Source organism: Somniosus microcephalus, chromosome 14 (assembly GCF_052327205.1).
Source record: "Somniosus microcephalus isolate GS21.2 chromosome 14, FLI_Smic_1.0, whole genome shotgun sequence".
NCBI classification, from domain to species: Eukaryota; Metazoa; Chordata; class Chondrichthyes; order Squaliformes; family Somniosidae; genus Somniosus; species Somniosus microcephalus.
The window spans coordinates 93,544,804-93,559,878 of NC_141000.1; the positions used below are offsets into that span (position 1 = coordinate 93,544,804).

The following is a 15,075-nucleotide window of genomic DNA, read 5'->3' on the forward strand; positions in this document are numbered from 1 at the left end:
TGGTATGTTGGCCTTCGTAGCGAGAGGGTTTGAGTACAGGAACAAGGATGTCTTGCTGCAGTTGTACAGGGCCTTGGTGAGACCACACCTTGAGTATTGTGTGCAGTTTTGGTCGCCTTATCTGAGGAAGGATGTTCTTGCCATGGAAGGAGTTCAGCGAAGATTCACCAGGCTGATACCTGGGATGGCAGGAATAACGTATGAGGAGAGATTGGGTCGATTAGGCTTGTACTTGCTGGAGTTTAGAAGAATGAGAGGGGATCTCATTGAAACTTATAAAATTCTGACAGGACTGGACAGACTAGATGCAGGAAGGATGTTCCCGATGGTCGGGGAGTCCAGAACCAGGGGTCACAGTCTAAGGATAAGGGGTAAGCCATTTAGGACAGAAATGAGGAGGAATTTCTTCACCCAGAGAGTGGTGAACCTGTGGAATTCTCTACCACAGAAGGCAGTAGAGGCCAATTCATTAAATATATTCAAGAAGGAATTGGATATATTTCTTAAGGCTAAAGGGATCAAGGGGTATGGGGAGAAAGCAGGGACCGGGTACTGAATTTGGATGATCAGCCATGATCGCATTGGGACCAACGACATAGGTAGGAAGGGGGATGAGGTCCTGCATCAAGAATTTAGGGAGCTAGGTAACAGATTAAAGAGCAGGACCTCAAAGGTTGTAATCTCTGGATTACTCCCAGTGCCACGTGCTAGTGAGTATAGGAATAGGAGGATAGAGCAGATGAATGCGTGGCTAAAGAGTTGGTGTAGCGGGGGAGGGTTTTACTTTCCTGGATCACTGGGCCTGCTTCTGGGGAAGGTGGGACTTGTACAAGTCGGACGGGTTGCACCTGAACCAGAGCGGGACAAATATCCTTGCGGGGAGGTTTGCTAGCACTGTTGGGGGGGGGGGGTTTAAAACTAACTTGGCAGGGGGATGGGATACAGAGGGGAGCTGAAAGGGGGTGATGTGCTGCCAATTATAGAGAAAAAAACAAGTCAGCTTGGTAGACAGGGCAAATATACAAGGGCAAGGCTGGATGGCATCTATTTTAATGCAAGGAGTCTTGCAAATAAGGTGGATGAACTGAAGGTGTTGATAAACACATGGGAGTATGATATTGTTGCTATCACGGAGACATGGTTGAGGGAGGGGCAAGACTGGCAGCTCAATATTCCGGGGTACAGAATCTTCAGGCGAGACAGAGGGGGGGGGTATAAGAGGAGGGGGTGTAGCAATATTAATTAAGGAGTCAATTACTGCAGTAAGGAGGGATGACATATTAGCAGGTTCCTCTAATGAGGCCATATGGGTGGAGCTTAAAAACAAGAAGGGGGCAAGCACTTTGCTGGGAGTGTACTATAGGCCTCCAAACAGTCAGGGGGAGATAGAGGAACAGATATGTAGGCAAATCTCAGAGAAATGTGCAAATAATAGGGTAATAATAATGGGGGATTTCAACTTCCCCAATATTAACTGGGATAGTCAGAGTGTGAAAGGCACAGAGGGTGTAGAATTCTTAAAGTGCATCCAGGAGAGCTTTTTGAGCCAGCATGTAGAAGGTCCTACAAGAGAGGGGGCGGTACTGGACCTAATTCTAGGGAATGTGGCCGGCCAAGTGGAAGAAGTGCTAGTAGGTGAGCACTTTGGTGACAGTGACCATAATATGGTGAGATTTAAGGTGGTCATGGAAAAGGACAGGGATGGGCCGGAAATAAAGGTTCTAAATTGGGGGAAGGCCGATTTTAATAGGATAAGGCAGGATCTGGCCAAAATGGACTGGGATCAGCTACTTGTAGGAAAATCCGCATCGGAGCAATGGGAGGCTTTCAGAAGGGAGATTGAGATCATACAATGGCAACATGTTCCCGTAAAGGTCGAGGGTGGTTCCAAAAACCACAGGGAACCGTGGATGTCAGGGGATATACGAGAATGGATTAGAAAAAAAAAGGAGGGCTTTTGGCAGATACAAAAGGCTAAAGACGGAGGAAGCCCTAGAGGAGTACAAAAAGTGCAGGGGGATACTTAAAAAAAGAAATTAGGAGATCAAGGAGGGGCCATGAAATAACACTGGCGAGCAAAATAAAGGAAAATCCTAAGATGTTTTATAAGTATATTAAGGGTAAGAGGATAACGAGGGGAAAAATAGGGCCCATTAGGGACAAAAGTGGCAATCTGTGTGTGGAGCCGGAAGATGTAGGAGGGGTTCTAAATGAATTTTTTGCATCTGTTTTCACTATGGAGAGGGACGATGTAGACATAGAAATAGGGCGGGGGGACTGTGATATGCTCGAACACATTAACATCGAGAGGGAGGAGGTATTGGCGGTTTTAGCAGGCCTAAAAATGGATAAATCCCCAGGCCCGGACGAAATGTATCCCAGGCTGCTGTGTGAGGCAAAGGAAGAGATTGCGGGGGCTCCAACACACATTCAGAACCTCTCTGGCCACAGGGGATGTGCCAGAGGACTGGAGAACCGCTAATGTAGTTCCATTATTCAAGAAGGGGAGTAGGGAAAAACCGGGAAACTACAGGCCAGTGAGCCTAACATCAATGGTGGGAAAATTATTGGAAAAAATTCTGAGGGACAAAATCAGTCTCCACTTGGAGAGGCAAGGATTAATCAGGGATAGTCAACATGGCTTTGTCAAGGGAAGATCATGTCTAACTAATTTGATTGAATTTTTTGAGGGGGTGACTAGGTGTGTGGATGAGGGTAACGCAGTGGATGTGGTATACATGGATTTCAGTAAGGCCTTCGATAAAGTCCCGCACAGGAGACTGGTCAAGAAGGTAAGAGCCCATGGAATCCAGGGTGCCTTGGCACGTTGGATACAAAACTGGCTTAGTGGCAGAAGGCAGAGGGTGATGGTCGAAGGTTGTTTTTGTGACTGGAAGCCTGTGGCCAGTGGGGTACCACAGGGATCGGTGCTGGGTCCCTTGCTGTTTGTGGTCTATATTAATGACTTGGATATGAATGTAAAAGGTATGATCAGTAAGTTCGCAGATGATACAAAAATTGGTAGGGTGGTAAATAGCGAGGAGGGTAGTCTCAGTCTGCAGGACGATATCGATGGGTTGGTCAGATGGGCGGAACAGTGGCAAATGGAATTTAACCCGGAAAAGTGCGAGGTGATGCACTTTGGGGGGACTAACAAGGCAAGGGAATACACAATGAATGGTAAGACCCTAGGCAAGACGGAGGGTCAGAGGGATCTGGGTGTGCAAGTACACAGATCCCTGAAGGCGGCGGAACAGGTGGATAAGGTGGTAAAAAAGGCATATGGGATACTTGCCTTCATTAGCCGAGGCATAGAATATAAGAGCAAGGAGGTTATGATGGAGCTGTATAAAGCACTGGTTAGGCCACAGCTGGAATACTGTGTGCAGTTCTGGTCGCCACACTACAGGAAGGATGTGATAGCTTTGGAGAGGGTGCAGAGGAGATTCACCAGGATGCTACCAGGGCTGGAACGCTTCAGCTATGAAGAGAGACTGGGCAGATTGGGTTTGTTTTCCTTGGAGCAGAGGAGGCTGAGGGGGGACATGATTGAGGTGTACAAAATTATGAGGGGCATAGATAGGATGGATACTAAGGAGCTTTTTCCCTTAGTAGAAGGGTCAATAACTAGGGGGCACAGATTCAAGGTAAAGGGCGGGAGGTTTAGAGGGGATTTGAGAAAGAACTTTTTCACCCAGAGGGTGGTTGGAGTCTGGAACTCACTGCCCGGAAGGGTTGTGGAGGCTGGAACCCTCACAACATTCAAGACGCATTTGGATGAGCACTTGAAATGCCATAGCATACAAGGCTACGGACCAAATGCTGGAATATGGGATTAGATTAGACAGGGCGTGATGGCCGGCGCGGACACGATGGGCCGAAGGGCCTCTATCCGTGCTGTATAACTCTATGACTCTATGAATGGTGGAGCAGGCTCGAGGGGCCGAATGGCCTACTCCTGCTCCTATCTTCTATGTTTCTATGCTCCATTGCTTAGAATTTCACTATCCTGGAACTCAAAATCTCAGCTCATTGGCAAGTCTGCTGCCACAGGCTTGCCTCAAAGATTTGGAGAAATAATTCATATAGACTGAGAATTGAATTTTTCCTGATTGACACTTAATGGGAATTTTCTTGTCTGCAGGAGTTCTTCCTGGTTCTGTTGTCCCTATTTTTACACAACTGTGCTACAACCTAAAATATAAGCCCTACACATGAACATGGTATTGGAAAGGAAGCTATTAATAGTTATTAAAAAATTAGCGGGAAAGAAATGCTGTTTCTGTACGACCATACACAACATTCCCTGACCAAGATGGTAGGCAGCTAACCTTCTCCCAGGCCCTTGCTCCTTTGAGCTCATCAGCAGGTGATTTTTTTTTAACCTCTAAAATTTTTTAGAAGCGGGAGTGCTTACTTCCTGTATTGGGATTTGTGGGCTTGAACCCACCCCCTACCATAGTTCAAGTGTACAGATGCCGTGTACCATTAGGCTCCCTTGCTGAATGTGAATTTCTCCCCTCAACCCTATTTTTTCTGTCCTGAAGGAGATGGTTCACATTGATGTATGGTTCAAGAGGTTCCAGTAACTTTGTGATATGTTGAGAACATAGCCATTCTTCAAGTCTGAACCTACTGTTTCGGAGTTATTTAATCACGGGAGGTATCGCATTCTAGCCTGATCTTGTCCTCACATGCCGCCTCTCTCTCGTGCAGAACACGTGCAAATTTTCTAGCACTGAGTATGAATCGTGAACAGAAACTGCTTTCTTCACATTGGACACTTGGGCTAAGTGTAAAGCCCCCCACCACTGTGCTGGCTAATATCACTTAACTCAGCGTAGACCTGAGACTAGCAGGAGTGCAACAATGGCAACACACTGCTCCCTGTAGTCTTGCATTGGATTAAAAAAGTCATAGTTATACAGAATAGATTTATGTTGTGTTCCTCTACCCATCCTGAAATTTTGAAGAAAAACTGCAGATGATAGAGATCTGAAACAAAAATAGAAAACGCTAGAGACACTTAGGTCGAGCAGCATCAGGCGAGAAAACACAAGTCAGTTGGCATTTCAGGAAACAAACCATTCCTTGGAATGAAAGTTATTACAAATAAACAGCATTTAAGAAGGAGCAGAGCAGGGGAAAGGGAGAACGTAGGGGGAAAAACACACACACTGATCACACACAGGAAAAGACATAGAATGACCGGTAAAGTGCTACGGCGAGAGTCAGGAAATAGTTAAAGTACAGAAGGGATATTTTCAGCTAGCGTAATGAGAGAAATAAAAGACATATACGCATCACAGAATGTGAGAAGAGCTAAATAGGATAGGTAAGTGGACAGGGAAGTGTGAAAAACCATCACAGTGGACCAGGCTCCAAGAGTCTGGAAGAAAAAAGGTCAACATCAAGCGTGCAGGCGACCCCACCAGTGCAGTGTTCCCACCCCAGCACCAACCCTTACACGTTCCCCATCTGACATTGCCAGCACCTAATGCCAGAGAGAACATGGGAGCTATATTTAAAGTCTGAAGTTGTTAAAAGTCAAATTGAGTCCAAAGTGCCTAGTGGAAAGATGAGGTGCTGTTTCTTAAGGTTGTGTTGAGCTTCATTGGAACAGCACAGGTGGTCAGAGTGGGATGGGGCGAAAAGTTGAAGTGGCATGCAGCATAGCACTCAGGGTTGCACTTGCGAACAGAATGGACATTCTCAGCCAAGTGATCATCTATCTTCATTTCAGAGACCAAATATATATATTATATACATATATATAAAATATGTAATGAACAGTTACGTGGATTAAGTTGAATGAATTTTGTGCCCAAGACATTTAAAGTGACAGATGTCTTATTTGGGATTTTCAATGTAAAAGGCCTGTTATTAAAGACTGGTATGTAGCTCGCTTGAACATGAAGTATTTACATTGGTGCAGGATTTAAGCAGCTTATAAAAAAAACCTCCACATTGGGTCTTACAAATGAAAAAGCTGCACTCAAATGATTTATCCTGCAGATCAATATTGCAGCAGAGTGGGGAACACTACTCTTGCAAGCTGACCTTAGCTCTGAAATATATGGCAAAGGCTTTGTAAGGGTAGAGCAGCATTTCAGAATTGGAATCAGTCCAGGATCATGAAGGTTGTTGATGCCAGCTGGCCAGACGTTGACCTAGCAGCTAAGTCATCCGACGGTTTTTGTCCTTTTGAGAAATCCATCATTGAACCTGCACCAAACTTGTCAGCCACTGCAATTATTGGGAATGGGACCATTGCTTCCTCTTATTTGTATCCAAAATTATGCTAGATACAATATGTATTGCAGAAGAGCTTTCAGAGAGTCAGTCACTCTGTGGAGGTTACGTACTTCAGGGGATAATCAGAATCCTACCTGGATAATCACTTTTCTGCTCTGGATGATCAGGTCTTTCTACAAAAGGTGCTCAATTTTACCTTCCAACACAGTGATGCTTAGTCTTCCTCAGAGTTCCATCAAAGGATCAGTTGAGTAGATCGCAGGGTTTGGTGTTCTTGCCTCCATACCTCTAGGAATCTACAATGTCTTTTTGGTTAGTGGCTGGTGAGGCATTTGCACCAGCCTGGTACCTTGTATTTTAATGATAATGAACTTGACGTCAAAATCAGCTAGCTTGTGGATGCTCCACATTGATACGATGCTAGAAGGGAAGCAAAATGGAATTCCTACCATGTCTGTTCTAGGTAGCAGTTTTAGTAAGTGATGTGCCTACAACACACAAGAATGGTACTTAAAATCAAACATTAACATTGTAAAGAGCTTTGATATTCCAACATTCCCCACATGTCAGACATGCTGTTATGGGAGAGTTGGACAACTAAGTTGGACCACTGGAGGTTGGTGAAGGATTCAAAAACTTGCACCAGCAAGTTATTTTATATGTATGTAATTTCTTAAACATTGCACCACCTGTCTTAAAGAAATAGTTAAGCATTGGTGTGGTTACAATATGCATTTAATTGAAGTATCATTTTTGAATGCCAGTACACATCTTTCAGTTTTAAATTGAATAGGTACAATCCTTTTTTTTCCCCTCCCTCCAATTTTCTTCCCTGAGGTGCTGAGTGATACTTGGGTACAGTTCTTAAGACCACAGCAGCCCTCCAGTACTTCATCCAAATGATCATTCTTCATGTGTAAACTTACTGACTATTGCCAGGCAAGGACAACTTTCATTTACATAGCACCGTTAATGTAGGAAAAAGTCGCAAGGTGCTTCACTGGAGCATAATCGGACAAAAATTCACACCGAGCCAAAGAAGATTGGGAGCAGTGACTTGGTCAAAGATGTAGGTTTTAAGGAGCAGAGAGTTGGAGAGGTTTAGAGAGGGAATTCCAGAGCTTAGGATCTAGACCGCTGAATGCACAGTTGCCAATGCTGGGGCTATTTCATTATTAGACTAGTAACCCAGTAGATCCATCCAATTTCAGATCATACAAATTGTCACAACTATAAAATGGCTTCTATGATTTCATTCTGGCAGAGATTTTCTGCTGTCTTTATTGGGGAAAGTGGAGGATCAATCAATCATCGGGAAGTCTTACAAGTCAAGACTCAACCATTGTGGTAGTTTTGCTTTGTCATGATGGCCAATGAATTGTTTCAGTCTGGATTCTGAGAAGGTGCACTTGTGCTTTTAAAATCTGTTGATTGTTTTGTTTAATTGTGAAAGTACTTTTTAATAAAAAAAACTTCCTTTGTACCAGCTTGAATGCCAAAGGAAAGAGGCATATATCAGAGAAGCCTTTGTTCCTGTGTTTTCCTACTTTGCCATTTCTTCGTATGGGCCAAGAGCTAGTAGTGCACTCTGTTGTTTCCACCTTACCTAAACCTCATCATGGCCACATGGTCCAAGCTACAGCAGAGAATAGCTAAGATTTTAGAACCTTAATTGTTTTTAAATCAGATGGAGTAAAATTAAAGTGAAATTTTTTTTTGCTTATGTTTAATATTACATAACACAAATTAATAGTTTTAGTCAGAGCCAATAGTCTGTCCATCTGTTTTTCCCCCTGCCGTTAGAAATCAGGTTTCACAGTGCATGCACCAAAGGCAAAGGGGTTCATTGTTCATCTGGAGACCTACCATCCTATATTCTATGCACACAGTTTCAGTTCAGAAAAAGCATATATCCTAGTAGCCTTTGTTCCTGTGTTTTCCCACTTTGCCATTATGCTGGCTTATGGAATCTGCTTGTGTGTTAAGCACAAATAAAAAGTATTGGAGGGAAGATGAATCATAACGCTCTGTTCAGAAGATGTCCAGCAACACAAATTGCTGTATAGCTTTCAGATGTGTGATTTTCCCCTCTAATCCAGTGGCAGAGAGAATAATTTAAGCATTACTTGTACTACTCCATCCAAGATCCGCTATCTTGACACAGATCAGGAACTGAACCTGGAATGGTCTGCATTGTTCAGTTACATGTTGCCTTTACTGACTGAACTAAAAAGAAACCTTAGTGGCCGTTCTTTGTTAGTGAGCCTAGAGATGATGGGAAACGGACTATTTTTTAAAATATTCATTTTTGGAATATGTGCGTTGCAGACAAGGCAGGTATTTATTGCCCATCCCTAGTTTCCCTTGAGAAGGTGCTAATGGGCCTTGTTGAACTACTGCAGCCTGTGCAGTGAAGGTGCTTCCACAATGCGGTTAGGTAGGGAGTATCAGAATTTTGACCCGACAACAACAAAGGAACAACAATATATGTCCAGGTCGGGATGGTGTGTAACTTGGAGGCAATAGTATTCCCATACACCTGCTGCCCTTGTCCTACGTGTGGAGGTTGCAGGCTTGGGAGGTGCTGCCAAAGAAGCCTTGGTGAGTTGCTGCAATGCATCCTACAGATAGTACACACTGCAGCCACGGTACACTGGTGGTGGAGTGGAACAACACAACCAAGCCCAAGCTAGCCGTCAACCAATATCCATTTTCCAGAAGTGGGCACTGGATAACAACCAGACACAAGAACCATGGAAGACTTCTCCCTTTCCCGAAACCAGAAATTGAGGCCAATATTCCTTAATGCAACTCTTAATATGTGCTAACTCAGCCCACAGTTAGCTCCTGCTCTTTTATAGTTTAGTAGCCTAGCATATGGTACAATCACCCATTAAGCCATTGCTAGAGCTCATTGTGTAGCCTTTATTCACAACATAGACTAGGGAACTTCCTATTCCATCCACTATTGAATTTTGAAAAATAAACTACAACATAAAGGCAATGAATGCAATGTGTAAGTAGGCGGCCAGGTTTGCCATTTTTTAATGATTTCCATAGCACTGTCCAGCTACACACACTACACTACTTATTGAACAAGAGTAATTGGCTAACAGACTATGCCATCTACACATCCTATAATTTCCAATTTTTTTTTCAATAGTAATAAATTTTCTGCAATTGAAAATACCAGTGGCCAGGTATCAGCTAACGCAGCACAACCCAGGGATCAAACCTGGGAGCTTCTGGTCTTTGGTGATTGCCATTTTGTTACCATTAATCAAATCACAGACAAGGTTACTGGTTTTGGAACATAAAAAAAATGATTGTTACTAGTTGTATTCATGGAGGAGAGTAATGAGAGAGAGAGAGACACACAGACAGACATGAAAGAAAAAGGAAAAAAGACATGGAAAAAGAGAACAGAGCAAGACATGGAAAGGAAGAAAGAGAGACTTGCATTTTACATAGCACCTTTCATGATCTCAGGATGTCCCAAAGCATTTTACAGCCAATGAAGAACTTTTTTGAAGTATGTCACTTGTAATGTAGAAAACATGGCAGCCAATTTGCACACAGCAAGCTCCCACAAACAGCAATGTGATAATGACCAGATAATCTATTTTTTTTTTTTTTAGTAATGTTGATTGAGAGATAAATATTGGTCAGGACAGAAGTAGAAATGACAATAGTCTTAGTGTGGAAAGTGATAGGCCAAGATGTTGAAACAGGACTTAATGAATATTTAATTCATCTAATCCACACTTAAATAAACTGGAGTCAATGTTTTGACTGTTCTTCAGGGTTTGAGTCATGTTATTGGTATGCCTCAGTTTTGATAGAAACAATCTTGTGTATCACTCCCATCATTAACATTGATTTAAAGGGGGAAATGTTTTATTTTCAGAAAATATAAAATCTTCAGAATACAGTCAACAGAAATAAACTAAATTAATGTAAATCACTATTTCTAGGAAGCTCTATATTTTTGGAAAGGAAGGGCCGAGGATACCTCTTCTGAGAAACCCCAAATGTAAGAGTACAGTTTTAAGCACATCTTTCCCATAATCCAGGCTACTACACATGGCAAAAGGCCACAGATACCATCAGCTGCAAAATCTGAGTGACCAGGAGGAACACTTGAAAAACATTTCTCCCTAAGTAACCAAACAATTTTACTTTTCAGCACAAGGTAAAATCTCAGTAGATTAGAGTGGAATTTAGACTGGGCCCAAACGGTCAAGACATTTGGGTAATTGCAAAGCATTGTTAACAAAAAGCAAAATACTGCAGAAGCTGGAAATCTGTAACAAAAACAGAAAACACTGGAAGCAGAATCTATGGAGGAGAGAACATTAGTCGACGTTTCAGGTGTGTGAACCCTTAGTTCTGTTTTTAGTTTCATTACGAGGTATTATTGCTTTATGGCATTCACTTAAACAATTCAGCAAGCAACGCTACATCCTCTATTTTTTTGCTTTCAGTAGTTTCTTACTTGAACTTCTTGTAACAATTGGCGAGCGAGTGAATTGATTAGTTTTCTGCACTTTTGAAACTTTCTTCAAGTACTTGAAAATGGAGTGAAAGCAAGTCGTAGGGGCCAAATGGTGGTTTTCAGTTCCTGCAGAAACTTGCGCGCAGTCCATCTTCACTGAAGCTACAGGCTTGTCTAGAGGTTTGGGGCTCAATAACCAGTTACGGCAATTTTTCTCAATCCAGTTCCAACCTGTTTGCCCAACGTTTTGATGGTCTGCATCATGAGCAGTGTTTATGAAGGCCACAGCATATACTTTGCTCATTACGTCTCTACGTTCATTGAGTAGGTTCACAAATGCCAACCCGCCGTAGCCATGGGCGATGAAGGCTACACTCATAGCAGCAGACTGAGATATAAAGTGGTCCCAAATGTAGATGGTGTGCTGTTCAGCACTTTCAAAGCCCCTTTTTGGTATTTGTTCAAGCACTTTTTCCAGTTTTAGATCAGAATCACAATGTTTGTTCTCTTCTGCGTCTGCAGCATCATTTTGCTTAATAGCCATAAAGTTGTCATTAGGGTTTAATACCATCACATCATAGTGCTCCCTTAGAGCTTTCTTGATATAAGGGATTTGAGTGCCAGTGTCCAGGCAATCATGCACAATCAATTTCTGGGACCATGCACCGGCCCGCATGACTCCACGATCTTGCAGCAGAACAATTAACTTGGAAGGATTAGTCAAGGCACCTTCACTCATGAAGCAGAAACTTTTAGGGCCATCCCCTGCGGCATCTACGGGTATATAGACTCGTTTCAATAGACATTCTTTCTCTAAGAGCTCGTATACATACTCAGCCAGAACTGTTCCAAAGGCGTTGTACCACTGGTGGTTCAAGTTGGTTGCGTTACTATATTGTTTGAAAATAAATGGTTGGTTTGTTTCAGTATGCCTCAGTTGTCCTTTTTCATTGAACAAATACTTGAATTCTTTCAGTCTCTTTGCATTTTCCAGTTGTTCAGGAATCACTGGTTCTCCCATTTTCTTAAAAAACAACCCGGTATTCTGATTTGGCTCTTAATTCAGTAGTCTAAACTGATAACATTATGCTGTTCCTTTCCCACACTACTATATAGTGAAACCCACTTAAACTAAAGTTTAAGCATTTTTGTTGTTTCAGGAGCAATACATACCCATGCATTTATTGTCTTTGCTGATCTGATTGGTTTAAACAATGTTGTTGTATTAATGGTGGTTCTAAAGTTCTTTGTCACTACTATGTTAAAGGAAGACCAAATTGAGATAATTCACCAATTAAAAATGTTGTGATGTTTATATATAAATATATAGACTTGTCATGATTAACGTATTCCTCCTTTGCAAAAATACCAAATTCTGGGATTATATTGGCATTCATTCAATTATTCAGGAGCAAATTAAATGAAAAGTTCTTAAGGACATTTTGGCCCAATCACTCGCTGTTGATAAACACTTTTTTTGGCATGCTAATTAGACTTAATTATTTGAATAATGAATCCAGCTGTACTTAAACACATGTAGTTAATCTACACAATTTGTATTAAGGGCCAGCAATAATTGAATTTGTATAAGACCTCGGTACAAATAATTGTTCCCCTCTCCATGTACTGTGACTTGCTTACTATCTGAAAAATTATTCTGTATTGTTAAGAGGAACTTGCAAGTTTAGTGCTTCTAATTTGGTGAGTTACATTACATACAACAAAATCAGCCCATCATAACTATTGAAAATGCTCAGTTGATCAAATTAGTCTGACAGATGTATAAAGCAATGGATTGATCAGTGCTGCCTATGGCCTTCTCGGAGAATAAGATCCCCTATTGGTACACAGACTGTGGGATCTACCTGCCTTTCTTCAGCCACATTCCTGGGAACCTTCATATCTTTGTCAGATTTTCCATGCTTCCCTCCTCCTCTGTTATGGTGTGGAGATGCCGGAGTTGGACTGGGGTGGACAAATGTAAGAAGTCACACAACACCAGGTTATAGTCCAACAGCTTTATTTGAAATCACAAGCTTTTGGAGCGCTGCTCCTTCTTCAGGTGAAGTGGAGAAATGCATAAAGACACAGCTTATATAGTCAGAGAATCATGTCAGATGTTTACAGGTAACCTTTCCAACTGCCATTTATCGCACCTCGGCAGAGAGATAATCACAGCAGTCAAAGGTGTGAATGGTGTCCAAACAGGTCAGTCAGGGAAACATTACATCAAAGAACAATGAGGTGGGGTCACAAGGGGTCAAATATTGCAGATGCTGGGGTCTGTATGAAAAACAAAAAAAGACAAAAAACATTTTTTTTGGCTGGAAATCACAGCAGGTCCGGCCGCATCTGTGTAGAGAGAACAAGCCAATGTCGACTCGAGTCTGGATGACCCTGCATCAGGTGGGGTTACATGTAGCGTGACATGAACCCAAGATCTCGGTTGAGGCCGTCCTCATAAGTGCGGAACTTGGCTATCAGTTTCTGCTCGACGATTTTGCGTTGTCGTGTGTCTCGAAGGCCACCTTGGAGAATGCTTACCCGAAGATCGGAGGCTGAATGTCCTTGACTGCTGAAGTGTTCCCCGACTGGGAGGGAACACTCCTGCCTGGTGATTGTTGTGCGGTGTCCGTTCATCTGTTGTCGCAGTGTCTGCATGGTCTCGCCGATGTACCATGCTCCGGGGCATCCTTTCCTGCAACGTATGAGGTAGACAACGTTGGCCGGGTCACATGAGTATGTACCATGTACCTGGTGGGTGGTGTCCTCACGTGTGATGATGGTATCTGTGTTGATGATCTGGCATATCTTGCAGAGGTTGCTGTGGCAGGGTTGTGTGGTGTCGTGGTCGCTGTTCTCCTGAAAGCTGGGTAATTTGCTGCGAACGATGGTCTGTTTGAGGTTAGGCGGCTGTTTGAAAGCGAGTAGTGGAGGCGTGGGGATGGCCTTAGCTAGGTGTTCGTCGTCATCGATGACATGTTGAAGGCTGCGAAGAACATGGCGTAGTTTCTCCGCTCCGGGGAAGTACTGGACGACGAAGGGTACTCTGTTGGTTGTGTCCCGTGTTTGTCTTCTGAGGAGGTCTATGCGATTTTTCGCTGTGGCCCGGCGGAACTGTCGATCGACGAGTCGAGCGTCATATCCCGTTCTTACAAGGGCGTCTTTCAGTGTCTGTAGGTGTCCATCGCGTTCCTCCTCGTCTGAGCAGATCCTGTGTATTCGCAGGGCTTGTCCATAGGGGATGGCTTCTTTAACGTGGTTAGGGTGGAAGCTGGAGAAGTGAAGCATCGTGAGGTTGTCCGTGGGCTTGCGGTAGAGTGAAGTGCTGAGGTGTCCGTCTTTGATGGAGATTCGTGTGTCCAGGAATGAGACTGATTCTGAGGAGTAGTCCATGGTGAGTTTGATGGTGGGATGGAACTTGTTGATGTTATCGTGTAGTCTTTTCAGTGATTCTTCGCCGTGGGTCCATAGGAAGAAAATGTCGTCGATGTATCTGGTGTATAGCGTTGGTTGGAGATCCTGTGCAGCGAAGAAGTCTTGCTCGAACTTGTGCATGAAGATGTTTGCGTATTGGGGTGCGAATTTGGTCCCCATGGCTGTTCCGTGTGTTTGGGTAAAGAACTGGTTGTCGAAGGTGAAGACATTGTGGTCAAGGATGAAGCGGATGAGTTGTAGGATGGCGTCTGGAGATTGGCTGTTGTTGGTGTTGAGTACTGAGGCTGTCGCAGCGATGCCGTCATCGTGGGGGATACTGGTGTAGAGTGCCGAGACGTCCATCGTGGCGAGGAGTGTTCCTGGTTCAACTGGTCCGTGGGTGCTGAGCTTCTGTAAGAAGTCTGTAGTGTCGCGACAGAAGCTGGGGGTTCCCTGTACGATGGGTTTCAGGATGCCCTCGACATATCCAGAGAGGTTCTCACACAGGGTTCCGCTGCCTGATGCGATAGGACGTCCAGGTGTGTTGGCTTTGTGTATCTTTGGGAGGCAGTAGAAGTCTCCCACGCGGGGAGTACGTGGGATGAGAGCATGTAGGATGCTTTGAAGGTCTGGATCGAAGGTTTTGATCAGTCTGTTGAGTTGGCGGGTGTGTTCTTTGGTCGGATCTGCGGGTAACTGTCTGTAGTGTTCCTGGTTGTCCAGTTGTCGGTATACTTCTTTGCAATAGTCCGTTCTGTTCTGTATGACGATGGCACCTCCTTTGTCTGCTGGTTTGATGACGATGTTGCGGTTGGTCTTGAGAGCGTGGATGGCGTTGCGTTGTGCTCGGGTGACATTCTGGACTGTCTTGTGAGTGCGGCTGATGAATCTGGCGTTGATGCATCTCC

The 15,075-nt window shown here is 43.6% G+C and overlaps 1 protein-coding gene across 1 annotated transcript; it reads right to left on the bottom strand.

The window, feature by feature from the left end:
- Nucleotides 1-9,272: 9,272 nt before the first annotated feature.
- LOC147107713 (putative protein ARB2BP) lies at nt 9,273-12,760 on the bottom strand. The gene has a single exon (XM_086006943.1). It carries the CDS (start codon nt 11,769-11,771, stop codon nt 10,722-10,724), a length of 1,050 nt encoding a protein of 349 aa, XP_085863069.1. The 5' UTR covers nt 11,772-12,760; the 3' UTR covers nt 9,273-10,721.
- Between the last annotated feature and the right edge of the window lie 2,315 nt (nt 12,761-15,075).

Coding starts and splice junctions, on each gene's coding strand:
- LOC147107713 (XM_086006943.1), bottom strand. CDS start 11,771: ATGGGAGAACCAGTGATTCCTGAACAACTGGAAAATGCAAAGAGACTG.